This window comes from Spodoptera frugiperda, chromosome 8, assembly GCF_023101765.2.
Source record: "Spodoptera frugiperda isolate SF20-4 chromosome 8, AGI-APGP_CSIRO_Sfru_2.0, whole genome shotgun sequence".
NCBI lineage: Eukaryota > Metazoa > Arthropoda > Insecta > Lepidoptera > Noctuidae > Spodoptera > Spodoptera frugiperda.
In genome coordinates this window covers 1035417-1051297 of record NC_064219.1, presented here as the reverse complement: position 1 = coordinate 1051297, position 15881 = coordinate 1035417, and the positions used below count along the sequence as shown (strand labels likewise).

Below are 15881 nucleotides of genomic sequence, written 5' to 3'. Positions count from 1 at the left end.
CTGTCGCAGTTCTCGGAAGACATGAACAGTTGCCTGGATCAAGGTCATCAGGTCCTGGCGCTGTTCATTGATTATAAAAAGGCGTTCGACACCTTGGACCACGAAGTGTTATTGCAGGCAATGGATGAGTGTGGTATTAGGGGACCCACAAACAACTGGTTCAGGGACTACCTGAGTGGAAGAACCTTGCAGACGTGCATTTCGGGTGTTGTAGGCAAGGAAGCTGCAGTTAAACTAGGTGTACCGACTGGTTCCGTATATGGGCCAGTTGGCTATGTCATGCATGTTAATAGTGTCAGCAACGTGGTCGAGAAGTGTCGTGTGTACATGTATGCGGACGACATGTGCCTAATGTACTCATCCAAAAATATACAGGAGGCCAGGGCTGTCATGCAGGCTGACTTTGATAATATCACCAGGTGGGCGCACGATAACGGTATCATTCTAAATATAAATAAGACAAAAGTAATGCATGTGCATTCGCCGTACAATCTGGTGGCAAAGAATATCGACATGGATGATATCGGTATTGTGGGGCACACGTACGAGTGCATGCATGATGCAAATATAAATTGCGTATGTCAGAAACTGGAGTTTGTTGATACGTTTAAATACCTGGGTCTGTGGGTGGACCGCAATATGAACTGGAGGACACAGGTTGACACAGTGTGTTCAAGGCTTAGGTCAGTCTTGAGTAAATTTTATGTTTTGAGGGCACCGTTGAGTAGGAAAACGCTGCGTGTGGTTTATTTTGCCCTAGCCGAGTCTCTGCTAAGTTATGGTTTATGTACATATGGACGTACGTTTAAAACCTATTTAAACAGTGTTAAAACGTTGCAAATCCGTTTTATGAAATTCCTTGTGAGCCCTAAAGTTAAACTGGAATGTAAAAAAGAGAATTACGAGAAACTGTTTGGTGTGTGCAAAATACTTCCCGTACACGAAAAGGTCAAATACTTAGTGGCTCTCGAGCAATTCTATAACGATACATATAAGGTACCTATACAGAATTCATACAACACAAAAAGCGTTAGAGAACGAAAATTCGTACGAGCACCAGTACATAATTACTACGGCAAGAGAACCAATAAGTATTTGACCCCTACACTGTTTAATAGCTACAGCTGTCTGAGAACGTACCAGTGTAATGTAAGCAAACGAACTCTAAAAATTAAATTCAGATCTGTGTTATTGAAGGAAGTAGTCGCGGGTTTTCAGGACAATGACTCTTGATCTTTGGGTGGTAAGATGTATGTACCTACATATAAATAGAAAAATATATATATATGTATGTTTCAAAATGTATGATGTGTGTTTGTAACTAGGTAGTGTAACTAAAGAAGCGCTAATCCCGCCGACAAACTGCTGCGCAGTTTGGTGAGTTTATTTATTCTGTACCTTTTTAGACAAATAAAGGATTTTATTATTTATTATTATTATTATTAACAGATTTATGCCAGTATCAAAATAATAAGAGACAGACTCCATAAACTAAATATAAGTACTGATCAAAGAAAAAGAAAACCTATTTAAAACCTAATTACAATACAAATAAAGTCCTATCTAGAATTTACGTAAGTCTGGAACATCGGGAACAAAGATATCGACTGGCTACCAAGTTTGAATGCTATCTCAGTAAATGAACATTCTCATTCACAAATATGCAGATAAGTATTGTTTGGTGCCATTCTGATCACATTGTCCTTGGTCATTTGTTTGCTCTGGACATTGATTAGGTTCTGACTATTATATTTTAGAATTGAACTTTTATTTTACGCAATAAGCAAGCTTTTTTTAAAACGTTTGCTCGTTTCGTTAGGATCACCTGATGGTAAGCGATCAGAGCCTTCCATGGCAGCCTTTTAAAAAGGAAGGTCTTTTCTGGAATGTTTGAAGGTCGTATTGGTTCTGAAATATTGTCAACGACAGCTCATAGCACAGTTTTTTTTTAAGATTTATAACTAGATTTTTTCAAAGTCAGACTTTACTTATTATATATTTATTAAACTAACTAAAATGCCATTACAGTCATCATCATCATAAACATCGCTTTTCCCAATTACTTCTTGATAGGCCGAATAAAAGTAATCTGCATCTTGCTAGTGCTTGAAACCTTAATCAAAGGTCGAAATTACCTTAAAACTGACTGATACCTAGTTAAAGACTCATCAATTTCGACTTCAACTTAATATTAGGGTAAGCACAAATCAAAAAACCTCACCATCAACAATTAAAAAAGTAAACCATGCTCCAAATACCAACTCCCAACATAACAGCAACCATAAATACAATTTCCTTAGCAGATGTCGTCACAGCTTTCAATCATACGAGGCTGGCCACCCAGTTAATGAGATAAAGTACATAGACGGACGTACCGGCGCACTGGTGATGTATTAATTTTGCACGCCTGACAATGCCTGCCACGGTTGCTTGGCTACCTTCGCTAGGGATGAACGTTCAAACTTTACAGTTATTTTAAGCTTTTTGTTGCAGTTTCGAATTTTGGATTGATTATAGTGATAAGTGTGGATTTGGTGATGTGACGTTGTGTGTGTGTGATTAGTTTTTTGGTGCTAAGTAGAATACAAATGCTTTAAAATTAATTAGATTATCCATCAAGGTAATACATGTTTATTTTTAGTTAGTAAAGTATTGGAGAGCCATGCTTCGGTATGAATGGGCCGGCTCGACTGAAGTGATACCACGGTCTTACACAAAACCGACGTAAAACAACGCTTGCGTCATGTTTTGTCGTGAGAGTGAGGTTACCAAAGACCCTATTACCCTCTTTCCCAATATTCCCAATCCCTGATTCCCCAACAACCCTTAAATTTCTAACCCCCAAAGGTCGACAACGTATCTACTTGTTACACTTCTGGTATTTCGACTGCGGCTTATACCACAAAAAAGTAAGTCACCAAAGCCATTAAAAAGGAAAGTCTCAAACTATAAATAAAGATAGAAAACTAAGCTTGAGACAGCCCTAGACTTCCTGCTAAATAGCACCATATGCTTTGTTCGGTCAGTGAGATTTCCACTGAGATAGCGTCATTAGCCGTCAGTAACTGGGAAATTGGCAAACGATACGGAATCACACAAGACTTCGACTTCCTAGGGAAATTGTGATGACTATTTCAAATATAATGTTCAGAATTCTGAAAGACGAACATAGTCGAACATGATTTTATCTTTTCTTATAATAACCATCGTGACACATAATAAATTAACTTAAAAATCATGGTTTACTCACGTAAATTAATGGAAAAAAGCTCTGCCTTAACTTGTAGGACATCGACATCGTCGCGTTTGCGCACGCTGGTCATGATGAAGAGTGCCTCTGTGACTCGAAACTAGTAGAGCTTTACTCAATTCATTTGATTTTTGAGTAAACCGAGATTTTTAGTTAATAATTTTATATGCCAATAGATTGATGTTATCTGTGCATTACCTAGATACAGAAGATATGTCAGCTTATTGTAATAAAACCGTAATATAACTGATGTTATGGAATGATTTTAGAAAAAAAGTCATTTATAAATTGAAGTTTCTATTAATCTTTATAAAAACACTGAAGATTTAAATAAAATTAACACAAATTACTTATCAAATAAGATGCACAGATAGCAATAAGCTCAACGCCCAAACAAAGAACGACAACAAAAACGAAGCACCAACTGCAGCATTTAAACAAGCCCCGAGGCAAAACCCCAAAGCATTATCGTGACAACAGCTACAATCCTCAAATCCTCACCTCAAATATTTTGATATTTGGCTGATATCATTCAGAAAGCTCCCATATTCGTTAGTCGGGCCGGATCGATGGAGCTCATGCATATTCAACTCACGGACACAATTAGCCTGCTCCATAGTTTTGAACCGGACCGAACCGTCAATTATATTTCGCAATCTGTACGACGGTTTTTGCGAGGAACACTGATTTGAATAGGTAACATCATGGTCAGAATATTTTACTTTCAAGTGATAGTTAGGACCGAACGTTTTGGGTTTTCTTTCATTCATTCGTATTTGAGGTCGAAAGTTGTTCCCAAAGATGTCTTAATTGAATTCGATGGGGCGTGCTTAGGGTCTCAAGGTTTTTGGAGCTCAAGTTGAAGGTTTCATGATGAGGTGCTAAGTAAGTGATTCGTAATCAGTTTCTGGTAAAAGAATTGATAGAAAATGTTAGGTATTGCACTGGTTTACAAGTATTCTTACCATAGTTTACAGATTTAGTTTTTCTGTAATAAAAATGAAACCTTTAACCGACGAGCATGCATGGAAATACTGATGACTGTTGATTAAGCGAAGGAGGTGTGTAGGAATTGTAGTAATGGCCGTTCCATTGTCTCTGCCTTCCCCATAGGAGATAGGCGTGAGATTATGTATGTATTTAATAAAAATCAACGTCCTATCTAACATTTGTCTTGTTATTATGATCTTCGCTATGTACACTCATCTCAAAAGTGCTTTAGCCGAACCATAAAACGCTATCAACACCTGATCCTCACCAATACTCCGCATTATCATTATTACCAACAAGAGATGAAACATTAACGCGTTCTTAAGTCCCACTAATGTTAATACCTCCTTATTTTCAAGGGATAATAAGGGTCACGTTTAACGACTACAAAATCATCAATAACTTTTGTTTTACGACAAAATTTTCATTAGAAGTCATAAAATAAAGTTTATAGTATCACTTAAAACTATTACAGGGTTTAATATGTGGCTGAACATGTATGCAGGATGCCGCTAGGGGACAAACTCCTATCTTTGTATACGGTAGTCAGCTAGGAGACTTGGTTATTATGTTGCCGCAGTTGTTTGGTATTTGAAGGCACTAGAATTTGTAAAATCAATTATTACACTTATTGCCAAGGGATTCTCACAATCATCTACAAGATGTAATGTTAGGAATTTAAACTAAAGTGCAAAAACAGTTGTTGCCATGGAATTAGGGTTTTTGATTATCTGTAAAATAAAATCGTTTTTCTGAAATTAAAGTAGCCAAAGTTACTTTTATCAATACATCACCTACCTGCCAGTAATCCGTCAACTTGGTCCGGCTATTTCAGAGGCTATTTCAAACAGACAGACAGACAAAAATTGCAAAATACTTATATTAGCGTATGTATTGTACGTAAAAACCGGTTATTATAATGTTACAAACATACACTCCAATTTTATTTAGCAGTGTAAATGTAGATTTCACTTCTATGCTACCTAACCTAAATTACTTACAGGAATGAAGACGTGAACTAGTTATACATAAAACTAATCAAAAACCTTCCTACCTTCAAACACCCTAAGGGCATCTAAATCGCTGAAAACAAAAACAGTTCCCACACATTAAATACGATTCGTAATAAAAACATAACCTGAATTCGCCTATCTTTTGAAATTAAAACAACAAGCGACCCTGAAAATTAATTCTAAAAACACCTGAAGCCAGGTAACCTATCAGAATTAATCCTTAAAATCGTACCCTTTGAAAATCCTAAACTTTGATTTCTCTCAAAATGCTTTCCAGGATTACTCGCCCAGGTCGTATGTAAATTGTTCCGGGATTTTGGACACAATAAATGTAGGGAACGAAGCCCAGTTGATCCATCCACTGGCGGACAAATGGACCCAAAATGGAAAAGTTTAATTTTCATGGAAAATGGAGGATGATTTAAAAAGATTATGGGAGGTATAGAGGTTTGTTTTGATGCTGATGAATAAATTCGCCATTATAACTGATTTGTAATGGGATTTACGGAATGGTTACGTCACAAGGTTACAGTAAGTTAAGCGTTTGTTTTTATTGAGATAGTTAATTTTATAATTAAAGCGAATGACAATTTAGAATCTAATTATTACTATGACAGTTGAATTTTTATTTCAAATATATACAAGAAAGTAAATAGAATAATTCTAACATAGAAAATGACTGAAGAAGAACAACTCTTTGTGTGATCCACAAATTGTTGTATCGGGTCTGGCCCACAATACAGGAGAAAATCCTAGTGTAGGGCAAATTTTATAAAAAAATATTCAGAAACTAAAGTAAACTCCTTCTGTAACAACTAATGATAAATACCCAATCGGCTACTTACAAACTGTGCCAACAGCATTCTTTCACATGGCAATGAAAACAATGACACTAATCCAAAACTATTTCGCGTGCCATACCCTTATTGGCAAAGGGCAGAAAGTCAAGTATAATGTGCATATGTAAAATGTTTGAACCATGAATCACGAAGGACTGGAACTGCTAGTACTGGTACTACTGGTAATGATAACGTCTGTCATTATACTCCGCGCTAACGATGCTCTCGATTAAGATTTAATTGCTCGCTACTTTAACAAGAGCGCGTACGCGGCGTGATGATTGCGAAATGAATGACATGATTTTTGGTGGTGGCGTTGTGTGTGGATATTTTTTATTGTGTCTCTTTTTCGGGATGTTAATTTTAATAGGAAATTTAAAGTATGCAGTAAAAATTTGAATTGTTGGGTGTTATTATTAATTCAGCTAAATGTTTTTGGTAAATATATGTAACCTTGGATGAGGGCGATGGCGAAATCATGCCCAGCAGGCCTTTATAAGCTGATGGTGATGATGGGATTATGCCCAGTATAATTATGGCTATCGATAACAATGACGACCGACGATGTAATACTTAACTTTTTATTGGCTAATAATTGGTCTTTTATAAGGTCGTGGTGACCCAGAGGATTAAGGAAACCGCTTATTACATGTGGGTTCGAAACCTTTTTCTAAATTATAGTACTTTTTAATTGTGAGGAAACCTGGGCTTATAATTTCTATTTATAAGTCAGAAATTGCCTACTCGCATTGAGCAAGCTCAAACCTTCTCCGTGTAAGAAGAGGCCTTTGGTCAGTAGTGGCCACTTAAAGGCTGTTGATGTGATGATGTGTGATACAATTTAATAATGATTATTATTATTTGCCAAAACATTTATCTGATACATATCGGGTAGTTACACCTCTGCCTACCGTTTCAGGCAACAAACATAACCTTACATTGTATTAATTGTATTTCTTTCGCGAAATTATTTTTCTTTTGAAGTCCTACGGTATTTAGATGAGCGACCAAAATTATTTACATAAAGTTTCAATGCGAAATGTTTGTGGGTATTTCGTTCCAATACTTCGATTCATGAATATGATATTTTTATTTGTGTTTCACGTACTTTACATAGGCTTTTCTCTCAGATAATATTTATTAATATGAATAGATTTTTCGCGTGTAAAATAATCTGTGTAAGTTTGTACTTTATATATTTTTTTTAAATAATATATTGAAGATCAGGTATCCAGGTTCGTATTATCTTACAATAGATTTGTTATTATTTTAAATTTAAACTAAAATTTCACAAAATTCGAGCAATGTATTTAATGCCAAAAATCTCGCGTAATCCAAAATTCCGTTTGATTTCAATATTCTGCAACATATCTCCTGAAATTCATGGATGAACAATTTCATAATTTTGCAGTTAGGTTACTTCTCTATTATCTAAGTCTCTTACTAGTTTCCAACTTCAGGAATTAGATTTAGTAGACGTGAATTACTGAAGGTGGTTATTTTTTTTAATTTTATGGCCTTTTTCTCAAAACTGTAAAGCCGCGACTACACGATGAACTATAGCCATTCATTCGCTGCCGTACACACGACTGCTCGAGCAGTCGCGACCGCTTCAAGCCGTCAACTGCACGATGAAATTCCATCGTGCCGTTGACCGCTCGCGAGCAGTTGCGAGGCATACACGGACTGCTCGAGCCGTTGACTGCTCTAGAGCAGTCGACAGCTCTCCGACTTCCCTCCCCCGCCCTTTGCGGCCTCGCGGCGTCTGCTGAAAGAATCAAAGAAAATCAACTGCTCGAGCAGTTGGGTAGCGTGTACCCAACTGCTCGAGCAGTCAACAACCGACGGCTCGAGCAGTCGACGCCGACCGCTCGAGCGGTCCGTGTATGTCGCTCAGCCGCTAACTGCTCGAGCAGTCCGTGTACGGCCGCCCTAAATCGCTCATATTATGATATACTAAGACAGTACTTACATACATAGCTTAATAAAACTACGTTTAAAAAACCGACTTCAACGCTTGTTGATATGCGAACTTCCATTTTTTAAGTCGGGTATACACTTAAAACTTTTTTCTTAAGTCTGAAAAACACTATATTGAAAACTGCATCATCGAAAGATTTAACTACTAATATTCTTTCAAATTTCTTGTTTCCGCATTTTACCTCAACAAAAAATAAAATTAATAATTTATTTTCCCTCATACCACATTCCTGTACAAAATTCATTGAAGATGCCATTTTGGCACATCCCTTCGATACCAAACTATAAAGTAACGTAGTAAAGTTCAAAATAGCTTAAAGCAATTTGTACTAATGCCAAAGTGGCCAAAGCACTAGCATAATAGGCTGTAGATCGGTCAAACGAGTATAATGCCGTATGTACTGGAACAGGGGTGAGGCAGGAGCGGCAAACATTATTACCTATTAGTGATTGGTTTTGTTCATAAGCTTAGAGCGAGTGAGCAACAGAAAAAAGCGTATCTCTACTTCTTTTTACCGACTTCAAAAAATGAGGAGGTACTATGTTCGGATGTTTGTTTGTTTACTTTTAGCTCCTAACCTATCAGTGGGTGGAGAATCTGTCAGTACTTACAATAGTTTTTTTTTTTTTTTTTATTTTTAGTTTTTGGCACAATGTTTTTTTTTTGGTTACGACGCAGTTCTTTATTTTTATTTTGAAAAGGCTGGTACATAATTTTTAGCACGATGTTGTTTTTTTAATTACTACGCAGTTTTTTTTATTTATGTTACAGACATTTTTTATTTTCAATGTGCTGTAATTTGTCAATTATGAGATCTAGTGTTGTTCTTCCCCAGATATGTCCATGGACGGAGCTAATCTCGCGTATATATATATATATATATTGATAAGTTCCAGGGTCTCAGCTGAGAATTGGTAGATGTGTGACCACCTCTTCAGGGAATTATACATATGCTATGTAATGGTGTAAGCTTATAACTTGAACCAATCACATTAGCCGCTCGCTCCAATTTGTGTTAGGGCTTATTAATGTGTGGAGACAAGCGAAAAACTCCCCGTCAGCTGTACACCGCCACTATTTACTGGAACGTCGCCGTTTCTCATCTTCACCAGCTTAATATCGTCGCTTTTGTTCTTCTAAAATATTTATAGCGAGCGATTTTCGGTACAACTTTTCTTCAAGGAAAAAATATTGTGTTCTAGAAAATATTATAGTGCTTAGGTATTTTTATGGGAGGAAAAATTTCTTACGATAACTTGGTTGAGTAATTGAAATGAAGGCTTGATTTGACAGCCAGATAGCACGTCGTCGGTCACGTGCTGGCTTGACGTGTGCGTGGAACGTGCATAGTTTGGTTACTACGGATTAGGAATTCGCTAAGCAAAAGTCCTTTTGTCTTACGTGTTCGTTGAATGAATTATTTTGGGAATTCAACGTCAACCGTAACATAGGTATACCAGGAATCATCTTTCTTATGTAGAGGTATGTACTTAGAGAGTAATTGATAACAATTGTACAGCTATAATACGGTTTTCAGCTTAAGTTTGTTATAAAAAAAAAAAACAATCACGAAAAAATCTCGACAATGTTTTCCTAAGGACAGATCATCACAGGAATTCCTAAGTTCCTATGGGGTCTTATCCAAAAAAAACAAATATTGAAACTCGAATCAAAGCCAGGCTCACTCACTCACTCGAATTCCGAAGTCCACAATTGATTTGGAAAGGAGCCGACGAAGATAGCGAAAACTGCTATAAATGGAATTGCAAAAAAAGGAAATTTGTCCAAAATCAAACGAGATTTTCAATTAGTTATACAAAATACAATACAAAGTGACATCATCAGTACTTGCCGTGGCGTAGTATCGATATTGATACGCCGACGGTGGTAGTAGGGTGACTAATCGAATGAACTATTTACAATATTATAATTATTTGTTTATGAAGTATTCATTGTGAATATATTTTTTTTGAGAAGAAAATATCATTCAATGTCTTCTCCGGCTTACGGTGAGGTGAAAATGTCAGACTCATACTGACTAAAAGCCATCCCGTTCCTACTGCTGTTATGAGCCGGAGCCCCGGTAAATTGAGCCGAAGTCCTAGTAATTTGAGAATAGCTGTCTGATTTTTTTTTTTTGTATCTAGTTTAGGCTTTTTTTTGAGAACACTGAGATGGATTTCGAAATTTTCGGCACGGAAATGAAACTTGTATTTGATGACCATCAAGTCCTTTCTTTATTTATTAGTATTATGAAGCTAACAATGGTGTATGGTAAATTTGGGTTATTAATAAATGCAATAGTATATTATGCATTTTATCAAGGCGATATGAAGCAATACATTATTTATTACAAGAAGCCGTAACATCTTAAATATTGAAATTGAGAGTATAAGATTTGAAGTTGAACCCATGGACAGTCTACACTGAAAGAGAATGGAGATCAAAGGCCACGAAACGTGTGAATCGAGTTAGTAGCGGGGTTCACCCGCTACCCCCTACCCCCTACCCCCAAAGATGAATGAAGGGGGGGTGCACAAAAGCCCGAGCCATCATTAAACACGAGTTCTTCCTGTACTAATGTGACGGACAATACTGAACGGTCCTCCCCCTCCCCCCTTGCCGATTTCCTTTGGAAAAATCTTTTATCTTTTGAATGTGATTCCAAAATATAATGAGGGCTTCGTTTGAGGCGATCGTTGAAGTTTATTTAGATGTGCTGATGGTAACGTTTGATATATTTAGAAGGTAAATTGTTGAAGTGGTCAATATTCTGATACATAGGTATTGTATCCATTTGAGGAATCTTATTTGTGAGAGTTTCATTAACAGTTTCATTATCGGTCAGTTTAGGAAAACCGCTGAGATGTTACCATACTTAAAATATAATAAAACGAGGAACGTGTCATTTTCTTATAATTTATTTATGTTGATCAGCAGTTTGTTTGTTTTTTAGGCCATTGTTCAGCAGTGGACGTCTCTCGGCTGAGGATGATGATGATGATTTATTTATGTTGATCCATCTATATGTTTATTTTTAACATTTCACATATTAATGTATTATGTTTTGTCCTATTACAGATGTGATACAAGTATGGTCAGCGCCGGGCGGTATGACGCGGCTGCCGTGCGACCTGGCGGCTCCCGTCAGCGAAGTCGCCTTGATGTTTTGGTTCAAAGAGGGAGACAGAATGCCTATTTACACGTAAGTTGCTAAAATGTTTAATGATGTATTTTAACAAACTGTATAAGTAGATTAAATGGAACATTTTTTGTTACATCAGTTTTTGGTAAGACGGTTTACAAAATATTATGATTGTCCTATGGTAATGGATGATTACTATAGTTCTACAGTTAAATCTTTATATATATAATTCTTCTGTACGTGTGTATGTCACTGAACTCCTCTTAAACGACTAGACCGATTTTGATGAAACTTTTTGTGTGTGTTCAAGAGGATCTGAGAATGGTTTAGATTCACAATTTTGTCCGCTGGACAATGATTTTTTGATTATTTTTTAATTTATCAGTAGTTGTTGATTTTGGAATGTTTTAAATTGAATCCGACAGACGGCGCTACCATCGCAGTGTCAAATATGAATGACGTTAGATATTGTCATAACATTTGAATAACAATTTTCATCAAAAAGGTCCAGAATGTTTTAGCTTATTAAAAAAAGTTTAAAATTTTCAAATTAAAGACGTGTAGACAGGACAACGTCTGTCGGGTCCGCTAGTGTATTATAAATGTTTTAGTTATTTCAATTTTTTTTTAACTTTGCCCAACATTAGGATTTTCTCTTGTGTTGTGGCTGCGTTTACAAGCATACATATTCACGGAAACAACAATTTGTTGCTAACACAAACAGTTGTTCCGTGCGGGAATCGAACCCGCTAAACCCAGCGCGGCAGCCGGTTGTCTAGCCAACGAAATATAAAGCTCAATAAATATTTTGACTCGTTTGTTTCCGAACTATAAACGTATTTCACTGTAAACTACATAATATATCAAAATCCAGTCATAAATAAACGTAATTCTTTCAAAATTTACTATCAGCCAAGTTCCTAGCAAATAGTTGGAGAGTTCCAATGTTATCAGTTTGGTCAAGTTTGATTCATTAAAATTGGGTTTTGAAGTTTCGAAAGAAGTAGCATTGGGTGGAAGTTTTAATGATGTGTCGTGTGACGTAACCCCAGTGGGGGGCAGTGCACCAACGGCGGAAGGTAAACTGGAATGTTCTTTGGAACCTCATTTGCTTAGTTCTTATTTATTTAAAGTTGAAGTAAGGTATGTTTGAGGCGGTTTAAGATTGCATTAGAATAAAAAGAGGAAATATAATTATTATTTTGGGCAGACAACATTTTGGATTTAAAATTGAAATAAAAATACAGGAAAGTTACGATTGAGATTCAATATTTGTTATCGGCTTACTCACGTATCTAATTATTTGACGAAGAACTCGACTAGTTTCAAGCGATGCTAGAGGCTCTTAATCATGAGCAGCATTGCGATTCTCGAGCTGCTACTCAGTTCCTCGGCAAACAGTTATTAGAGTAAGCCGATAACATAGTAATTAATTTAGTACATCTCACGATAGTTATAACAAAAGTATACTATTGACATATTAAAATTTCTTAGAGGTTGCACTTAAACGCGAACCCCGTCTAAACTTCTATGACGATATAAGAAATCTAAAAGTATTTCAAGTAATTTTGGAACTATCTTAAACTCAAGTAAATCCACATAGAACCATCCTTAGCATCCACAACATCATAACTAACACATCCACATAATATGAAATTCCAATTAATACCAGCCAAATACAGGCAACATATCTTAATTCTAATTACCAATAGCCAAATAGCTTCTCTGGAACTGGCCGTCAATTCCGACCATTCAAATGTAGACCATTCTGACTATCTGGTGACATGATCGTATTATGGCATTAGACTCAGTGCCCTACAGCTTGTATCGGGTATTGTAAACGGCTGATTAAGCCATTCAGATGAGAACAATGGGCTTATGAAATAACAGCTAGGAAATGTAAGGTTGGTTGTAGATGGTTTGGTTTGAATACTGATTGGTGTTGAGAGGTTGTGGTTAATATTTCAACTTTTAATCGTTTTTATCATCTTTTTTTGTTGCTCCACATTAGTACTTTCTTTTGTGGTACGGGTGCGTAGAAATGCATACAAGTTTAAATACACATGACACTCAGATCCAAAGCAAGGATTTGTGGATTACACAGAGTTGCCTCACGAGGGAATAGAAACCGCTACATGTTGCGCTGCAGCCGGTTGCTCGCACCGCGCTAACCTTACAACTATTATCTTCAATAAATTATTGTAGGTTGTTCAGGTATCATTATCAAGGTTCTGAGATTTATTCCCAGGTTCGATAAAAGTTTTCAAATAGCAATGACTCACTTCAAGTCATTCCTAAACATGGCACCATTGGATTTGGAAATACCAGTGTCCGATTGTATAAAAATGCGTATACTTCATCCATGACCTTTTATCAAAAATCTTTCACCAATTGGGCTGTCTATTACCGTCCTAATACGCACTGGAGACGAGATCGATTGTGCTCTGATTTGGTGTTGATTAGCTTTCAAATTATTATTGTTGTGATGTATATTCATGTTGGAAGCAAATGGCAAATTAATATCAGAGCTCTGTTCTTGGAAATGATAGGCAGCCCAGTAATACTTTGCTCGACTCGGGAATCGAACCCGAGACCCCTTGCCCGATGCACTTGCGCCCACTCGACTAAGGCAGTATAACAAAACGAATAAAAAATCCATAAAACAGTAAGCAAGGTTGCAACATAAGTAAATTCAAAGATAATCCCACACTGATCCCGTGTGCCATAACCCAATGGCGTTTCGTTCCGTGTATATTCCGTAGCTTTTCATTTGTCTAATGGAATAAAGCCCGCACGTTGATTGGAGTTCTCTGCTTATACAGTTTTTGCATGTAGCGTTCCACTGTTAGTTTTGTTGGGAATATGCTTGCGTAAATCTTGTTTTGTTTTTCCAAAACAATGCATGTAAAAAGGTTTTCTTTTTGCGTTGAGTTTTCGTTTTGAGAATCTCTGATTGTATGACTTTTTGAAGATGGAACTTTGGAACGGGTGTTTTTGTTTTGATTTTAGATTGCAGATAGTGTCTGTTGTTTGTGCTTGTGTTTGTGTGCTAAGTTTAATCAGTGTTTTGGTGTTTTGGAATAGAAATCCATTGTTCCGACCTGAGAAGGTTATTGAATTTTCTTATTGAAGACACGAATTTATAGCAACCAAAATATAATAGTAATATACTTTGTCTACCAGGTTCACTATTTTTTCTGAAGTTTGGAAAGGACAACAGCCATAGTGGCAATTTTAAAATCCCCAGAATAATACATTAGGAAGTTCAGGAGAAATTTAACCGTATAAGGCGAACGTCCGCGCCACGGCCGTTTGAATATTCGCGCCGCGACCGTTTGAATTTCGCGCCACTAAAACAATACTCGCGCCAACAGCGCGCTCGTGGTTTTCCGCTGTGCTTCGTACTCGGTCGGCGCCGCCGCGCCGCCGCGCTGCCTCGCCGCCCGCGCCCCGCGCACAGGCCAGTAGTGTACGATCTCGCGCCGCTTACGCGTCGTTAGCGAATGTATCTATGTTCCACGCCTTTTCTTCCCAAAACTATTGTTATTACTAATGTTCATGTCTAATTATTATTGTGTAAAAGTGTGATTGATGGTAAATAAAGACGTTACAACCATTACAGTGGCTGCCCAACTCGTGGCTTCGAATTCACGAGAACTTTGTCGCGAATGCCGCGATAGATGCCTACCTATTTCAAATCGTGAAAAGTTAAGTTACGTGAAGAACTGTTGCCATGGAACTAAGAAACGCGAAAGTTATATCTCGCGAAGATATTATGAGTGACGACGCGAGTGAGCCCGAATACTACGACCAGGCGGAGCAGAGCGCTGCAAGCGCTCCCGCCCCCGTCCCCGCCGGGGCGCATGGGCGCGTCGGCGGCGCTTCGACGAGCGCGACCACCGAGACCGTCTTAGCCGGTTTCATGGAGTCCTTCGTGAGAATGCAGGCGGAGACCAACAGAACCCTAGTCGAAACCCTGAGGGCTTTCAACGGCTCCGGGAAACCACCGACTTCGACGCCAACGCCCGACTCCCGTCCGCCCAGCGTCTACCCGTCCGCGGTCACAGGCAACTTCGCCAAGTGCACTGCACGTTTCGACGGGAAGTCGCGCGACGCGGAGGTACTGGAGGCGTTCATCGATGCGGTGCAGGTGTACAAGGAGTGCGCGGGCGTCAGCGATGAGCACGCGCTGCGCGGCCTGCCGATTCTGCTGGAGGGCGACGCGGCCGTGTGGTGGCGCGGCGCGCGCGCTAACGTGCACGCCTGGCCGGACGCCGTGGCGCGCTTGCGTGCCATGTACGGGATGCAGCTGCCGCCATACAAAGTCCTACGAGAGATCGTCGACACGAACCAGAAAGACTCTGAACGTGCAGAAGTGTTTATGTGCAAAGTGCGATCATTGTTTACAAAATTACCGTACGCGGTGCCTATGCGTATACAACTAGATATAATTTACGGCCTTCTACATCGACGAGTTAGAAAACGTTTACCTAGAGATGATGTCGACGATATCGATCTTATGTTAGAAAAGGTGAGGGCCATAGAAGATTCTATTGTCGAATTAAATCTTCGTACGTACGCCGCGAACCCGATCGTTTCTACGTCGAAATCGACAAGTCAAAACTTGTCGAGATCGCAAGACGCGCCGCGCGACCGAGCTCGC

General features: G+C 38.2%; 1 protein-coding gene across 2 annotated transcripts in view; it reads left to right on the top strand.

The window, feature by feature from the left end:
- LOC118275684 (hemicentin-1) overlaps positions 1-15881 on the top strand; it is a 113797-nt gene that overhangs the window by 50970 nt on the left and 46946 nt on the right. For both annotated transcript variants that reach the window (XM_035593747.2, XM_035593746.2), the window contains exon 3: positions 11155-11278. In XM_035593747.2, coding sequence (XP_035449640.2) covers positions 11155-11278 — 124 coding nt within the window. The remainder of the gene's footprint in view (positions 1-11154; positions 11279-15881) is intronic.